The sequence below is a fragment of the Podarcis pityusensis genome (genome assembly GCF_964106645.2).
Source record: "Podarcis pityusensis genome assembly, chromosome: 4".
Taxonomy (NCBI): Eukaryota; Metazoa; Chordata; class Lepidosauria; order Squamata; family Lacertidae; genus Podarcis; species Podarcis pityusensis.
Genome location: NC_138027.1, coordinates 16,546,707 through 16,553,259, shown reverse-complemented (window position 1 = coordinate 16,553,259; position 6,553 = coordinate 16,546,707). Strand labels below are relative to the sequence as shown.

The 6,553-nt window shown below is 42.8% G+C and overlaps 1 protein-coding gene across 1 annotated transcript in view; it reads left to right on the top strand.

Annotated features, from left to right (window-relative positions):
• The first annotated feature begins 1,668 nt into the window (after positions 1-1,668).
• Positions 1,669-6,553, top strand: part of SLC36A4 (solute carrier family 36 member 4) — a 112,477-nt gene continuing 107,592 nt past the window's right edge. The window contains exon 1 of the mRNA XM_081002197.1: positions 1,669-1,767. Coding sequence (XP_080858323.1) covers positions 1,740-1,767 — 28 coding nt within the window. The 5' untranslated portion in view covers positions 1,669-1,739. The remainder of the gene's footprint in view (positions 1,768-6,553) is intronic.

Below are 6,553 nucleotides of genomic sequence, written 5' to 3'. Positions count from 1 at the left end.
GCGCATGGTGTATGTACTCCTCTTTTCCCCCTTTTAGGTTTTAAAAAAGCCAGGCTGTTGTACAAATCCTATGCACTTACCTGGGAGTAAGCCTCAGTTAACATGGAGGACTTATTTCTGAATAAGCATCTATCTATCTATCTATCAATCTGACTGTACTATAAGCGCAATAATGTTACCCCACAGCCTGATAAGCACTGAAAATTAACTGGACTTTGTGTTTACAAAGCAATTGCCCAATCATATACAATAGCTAGCATTTAACAATTAAACAACAAACAAACAAACAACCCTCCCTGTGGAACGCCCTCCCACCAGATGTCAAAGAGAACAACAACTACCAGACTTTTAGAAGACATCTGAAGGCAGCCCTGTTTAGGGAAGCTTTTAATGTTTGATGTATCATAGTATTTTAATATTCTTTTGGAAGCCGCCCAGAGTGGCTGGGGAAACCCAGCCAGATGGGCGGGGTATAAATAATAAATTATTATTATTATTATTATTATTATTATTATTATTATTATATGCTTCAATAAGCCTAAGCAAACTTAGACAAACACTGTACTAAATATATATAAAATAATCACCAATTCCCCTGCCCCGCCCCCCTGGTAAGATACAAGGTTTCAGAAGAGTTTGTTCTAAAATGCATATAGTTTAAAATCTGGATGGACCTATGCTAGTCCTTTTTAAGACTACGGCTTATTCTCTCATTTGCCTCTTACAAGACATCCTGGCCACCTTCATGTTTCATTACTTGTGGGGTGAGTCACCACCCCTGAGAAAGATGTCTACCTGTTTGTGAGGTTGAGATTTCCCATAGTACTTTGAGCTATAAGTAAGGTGAGAGCCTTCATACTCTTTTTAAAAGAGGAGTGAGTGTAAAGTAGCAGCTCTTTTGCAGAGATGCTTTTCCCAGCACTTATAGTTTTCATTTTGTTGTGCTTTCTTCAACTGATATGGCTTCTTCTGCAATTCTCTCTGAAGGTAATCCCGCAAATTAAGTGGGTTATTTATTTAAAACAGTTTTGGGCCTCTTACTGTTGCTAGTATTTTAGATTTTGGTTCTTTGTGTATTCTCAAACAAGCCCCTGGGCTCATTCACAAATTTAACGCTAATTAAAGGGGTCATTGTTTTGCTTGTTACTATGTGGCGTATTTGTGCGTTTGTGTGTGTTTACATTGCAAACTGCGCTGTGATCCTCGGATGAAGGGCTCATAGAAATTTAATAAATCATTGCTTGTCTTTTTAATTTTTTAAAAAATATGTTTCAGTTGCCAAGTCGTTCTGGCTGCTTGTGAAAAGGGAGATTTATTTTCCTAGACACACACACTTACATAATACAAACGTATTTGTGTGTATATATGTATAAAATGTATGTGAGAAACAGACACTAGGGAAGTAGCACATAGTATCCCTGAGATTTGGAGTTGGATGTGTGAGAGAAAACAGCTGTCTTGGGCCACAACAGCCAATAAAAAGAAAAGGCCCTTCTAGGGTTTACTTCAAAGAGCCTCGCTGGCTGTGGAATTTTCCTCCCTCCACTACACAGAGAGATGGCCGTATCTCCTGTGCCCTCTCTAGCCCCCATGCGTCTCTATGGTAAGCCGCTGCCCGCGAGCCTAGCGGGAGGGGGGAACCTGAACCGGCTTTGTAGACGCATGCGCAGCAGCTGCTGCGGCGCTGGGGCTCCACATTGGCGGAAGGAGTCGTGGAGCGAACCATAGAGAAGGCAGAGATGGAGACGGCGGCAAGAGAAGAATTAGGTACGTACCTTTATGTTTGCCGGGTGGCGGAGGGGATTGAATGGGTGGTTGGGGGAGTAACTCTGATCATTAATGGGGAGAAGTGTTGGGAGTACGGGGAGTGGGGGGGGGGGAGTGTTTTTATCTCCCCTTTTTTGTTTCCATATCACCCCTCTCCGCCCGTCATGGTTTGCCCCGTTCGCGTTTGCTGTATCCGAGGAGTCGGGAGAGACCATCCTGTTTGGAGGGGTGTGAGGGACGCAGGTTTGAACCGAGCCCCTTCCCTAGCTTAGCCCGGGCTGGCGCTGCAGCCTCGGGAGGGGGAGGGGAGGCCGGTGCGTTGGAGTTAGCAAAATCCGCCTTTGCTTTTAACTCTTGCAGGGGGATTGCAGTGTGTTTAAAAAAGGGGGGGATGGGGAACCGTATTTTTATTGTGTTTACTTCATTTAATAAGATTTATACTCCTCTTGATTGTGAAAAATAAAACAAAACCTTCAAGGCGGTTTGCAAAACCCTCAAGGGCGGTTTACAAAAGGCAAAACTGTAAAGGCAGCTCCTTTTAAACGTGCAAAAGGTTGAAATCAGATTAAAGGGACCTCAGCTTTCCAAGCACCTGGGTAGCTTTGCCTGAACAAGAATGTTTCTAGCGAGCGCCAAAAAACAGAGCAGTGAAGGTGCCTGTTTGATTTCAATAGGCAGGGAGTTCCAAAGTGCAGGCGCTGCTGCACTAAGTGATTGGATTCCTTCCAGTAGCACCTTAGAGACCAACTAAGTTTGTTACTGGTATGAGCTTTGGTGTGCGTGCAGCCGGTGTGGTGTAGTGGTTAAGAGCGGTAGTCTCGTAATCTGGTGAACCGGGTTCGCGTCCCTGCTCCTCCGCATGCAGCTGCTGGGTGACCTTGGGCTAGTCACACTTCTCTGAAGTCTCTCAGCCCCACTCACCTCACATAGTGTTTGTTGTGGGGGAGAAAAGGAAAGGAGAATGTTAGCTGCTTTGAGACTCCTTAAAGGTAAAGGGACCCCTGATCATTAGGTCCAGTTGTGGATGACTCTGGGGTTGCGGCGCTCATCTCGCTTTATTGGCCGAGGGAGCCGGTGTACAGCTTCCGGGTCATGTGGCCAGCATGACTAAGCCGCTTCTGGCGAACCAGAGCAGCGCACGGAAATGCCGTTTACCTTCCCACCGGAGCGGTACCTATTTATCTACTTGCACTTGTGACGTGCTTTCAAACTGCTAGGCTGGCAGGAGCAGGGACCGAGCGACGGGAGCTCACCCCGTCACGGGGATTCAAACCGCTGACCTTCTGATCAGCAAGTCCTAGGCTCTGTGGTTTAACCCACAGCACCACCCGCGTCCCTTGAGACTGCTTAGGGTAGTGATAAAGCGGGATATCAAATCCAAACCCCCCCCCCCAACTGGAAGGATTTTTTTAAAATTTTGTTTCGACTACGGCAGACCAACACTGCTACCTACCTTTAAGTGATTGGAGTTATTGCAAATGCAGTAACAGGTGTGATGTGGCACCTGTAGTGGTGCTGGTTCCGCTGATTGAAGCGGTCGAGTAAGCACATGTAGGTTAACAAGGCATCACTCCTGTTGGCAATTGTGCATTCTGCACTAACTGCAGCTTCTGGATCAAGCACGAGAGAAGCCCCACAAACAGCGCATTGCAGTAATCCTGTCTTGAAGGAACCAACGCATTAAACTAGTTTGTTACTACTGACCCCACTTAAAATGTGTGCAGGTTTCCAAATGTCCCACTCTCCAGGAACTGTGTGGCTGAGTTTTTCATATTTGCGGCGAATATTTATTTCTTCCCCTTTGCACAATGAGTGGATGGGGGTAGGGGTGCAAGTGGTCTCTTTGAATTTTAATTCGGGGCATTTGGCAATCCAGTGGGTGGGTTGATTCATTGCAAAGTCGTACATAAGTGGTGATTTGAAGCGGAGAAGCAAGGCCATCTGAAAGGGATGTGCACGTTTTTATTTGGATGTGACGGTTCTGCTTTGCTTGTATACTTCTTTTGCATTGTCAGCACTTAGACTACATAACCTTTTGAGGGCACTTCCAACTCTGATTCCGCATGCTGTAAACTCTCAGAATCACCTTAAATGTGGGGCAAGGAAGGAGACAGTGAGTGTTGATGGATCTTGCCATGTGTGAATGTGTTCATATGAGGTGTTCCTGCACCAGCGCTAACACACCCCCTGCCCTTGTTTCACATGGTGTGGCTTCGCCATCTGAGCAGCTTGCCTTAATCAACCCAAATTTCAATGGAATTCTGACTTTCCAATGGGTTAATGGTTGTGTGTGTGTGTGTGTGTGTGTGTGTGTGTGAGAACACCATAGCTAGGACTTCTGCCCTGTGGAGGATATGATGGCTGTGATAGCCACAAGGTTTACTTTGGAAATAGTACTGAGATGCAATTAAGACTACTGTATTCCTCCTTGGACCTGATCATTCAGCATTGTGCAAGAAGGAGTTGGGTAATGGAAATTTACCCTTGGCTTTTACTGTGGCTGCAAGGAAGGAAAAAACCATCAAACAAACTGCACTGAGCCACACAAGCTGCTGAGACAATAAACTATTTATTTATTTATTTCACGAAATTTATCCACAGCTTGATTGTAAAACCCCTCAAACAGTCCCCCCCCGAAGATAAGCCCAACCGCTCCTGATTTATTAACACGCAAGCTTCTCCTATGCTTGTTTTGCATGCAAGAAATTCTATGTACCGCATGTTCCAACTGGCTTTCAACTAAGAGATGTGCCGAATCAAATTCTGAATTCAAAATATTTGCATCCTCCTTTTCCACCTTGACACTGTAAGCCTTTTCACAGATCTTAATTAAAGTAGCATGAATTAAAAACACAATCTGAGGGAGCAATCCTATACACAGAAAGGTGGCGTGAAGCAAACTGGCTTAAAATTACATCAGATTCAAACTGGGTTCAGCAGTGGGGCTACTGCTGGCTTAGAGCTAACCTAATCCTGGCAGAGAGAAAATGAACATTTTAAATATGGTCTGTTTTATGCCACCCCTTTTGCTGGCTTAACTTGTGTTCACATGAGCAATCTGAACGGGCTAAGCATAACTGGTACATGATCAGTCTTCCAAAAGAACACTTGAGTTACTTAATTCAACAATTGAACATGCTTCTATCCAGGGCTCCCCCCCCCCCCCAGCTGGAGCTCATTGGAGCTCAACTCTGGCACCTCTCAGGTGGGTGCCATCGCCTTTCGAAGAGAAAAAGGGAGAAGTTCATGGTGAGTTCTGGCACCTCTTTTTCTAGAAAAAGAGCACTGCTTCTCTCCATTTCTGAAACACTGGTGTGGTTGACTTGTTCATCCAGAAGCTTTATACGAATCTTCCACATTTCTGAAAGGCTTTACATATTTGGCTTAGCCACATGACTGCGTTTAACTACAATCCTTGTTCCTTGACCTTTCAATATACCATATAATCTGGTGCTCTGTAGACCTGAGCAACATGGATTGCTGTTATAATCATAGTCCCCATCCCAATTCATGTATGATGAATTGCTGTTTCAGACAAAGCATTTATCCATCTTCTGATGGATACCAGGGTGGATAAAAATCAATGATTTAAAAAAAATTAATCGGATTAAAAAAAATATTAATTGGATTTTTAAAATAAAATGGTTTTGGAGGAAAAATCTTTCCAAAGATAGTTTTCTGTTTAAGTTACATTATAGTCCAAAGGCTATTCATCAGGAAATAAAGATTTGTTTTAGGTTTTTCATGTGTGCTAAAACTCAGTCTAAGTTGTTTTGTTTTTTTAAATCGTTTAACTACATCAGTTAACAAACATGGATACATATACTATGTTATTATTTTACTTAAATAAATTGTTTAAATTGTTAAGGAAATGGTTATTTTTCTCCTTCCAATAAAGTACAGCAGAAAAGTTGTCCAAATATAAAGAATAATTTCATAATTACCTGTCTATTAGAAACAAATTTCTAATAGTATAACCAAATTAGTAATTTTTGATATAACTGTAAAAGCTACTCTGAAAATTTATTGTTCCAAAAATGAAATCTTCATCTGGATGTAAATATTAAGATTATACCAGCAAGAACGAGTCTTTCTGTAAAAGAATGATTTAAATCAAGTCTTACTGACTAGTGATTTAAATGGATGATTTAAATCAAATCCACCCTGCAAGATACTGCAACGTGCATGTGATTACAAAATTGAGAGACAAATACTTCATTGTGTATCGCTGAGATAGCAAAGGAAGCCTGCCTTGTCATTCAGTGGGTTGGGTTTAGGCCATAAAAAGTGCATTCTGTTACACTAATATGTGGGTCTTTCTTTAATACAGACCGTACAGAGCTAGTACATTAATATTAATAATGATTTCCAGGACTGCTTATTTTATTACTGGTATACTTGGCATGGTATCTAGTCCTACCTGTTTATAGAACACTGGCTGAAGAGTTAGCACTAAGTTTTGATTTGATTCTCTTCACCCATCTGTAAATACGGGAAGAGACTGTGCTTGCTTGATACCTATTTTTCTTGCACAGATTGCTTTCCACCTTTGCACTAAGAATTATCTGCTGGACAAATTTGTATGATGGACTTAATCATTTTAATCAGTGGTGGGGAACCCCTGGCTGACGGGCCAAATTATGCCTCGTACTGGGAGGCTGTTTTCCTTCAAACCTGTCCCATAGCTGGCATCATATGTGACACCAGGTGCAGGGCAGGTAAAGACACTTCTGCAAAGGATGGATCTGGAAGCCTTAAAAGTGTACTCTCGATTGCTCTCGATTGT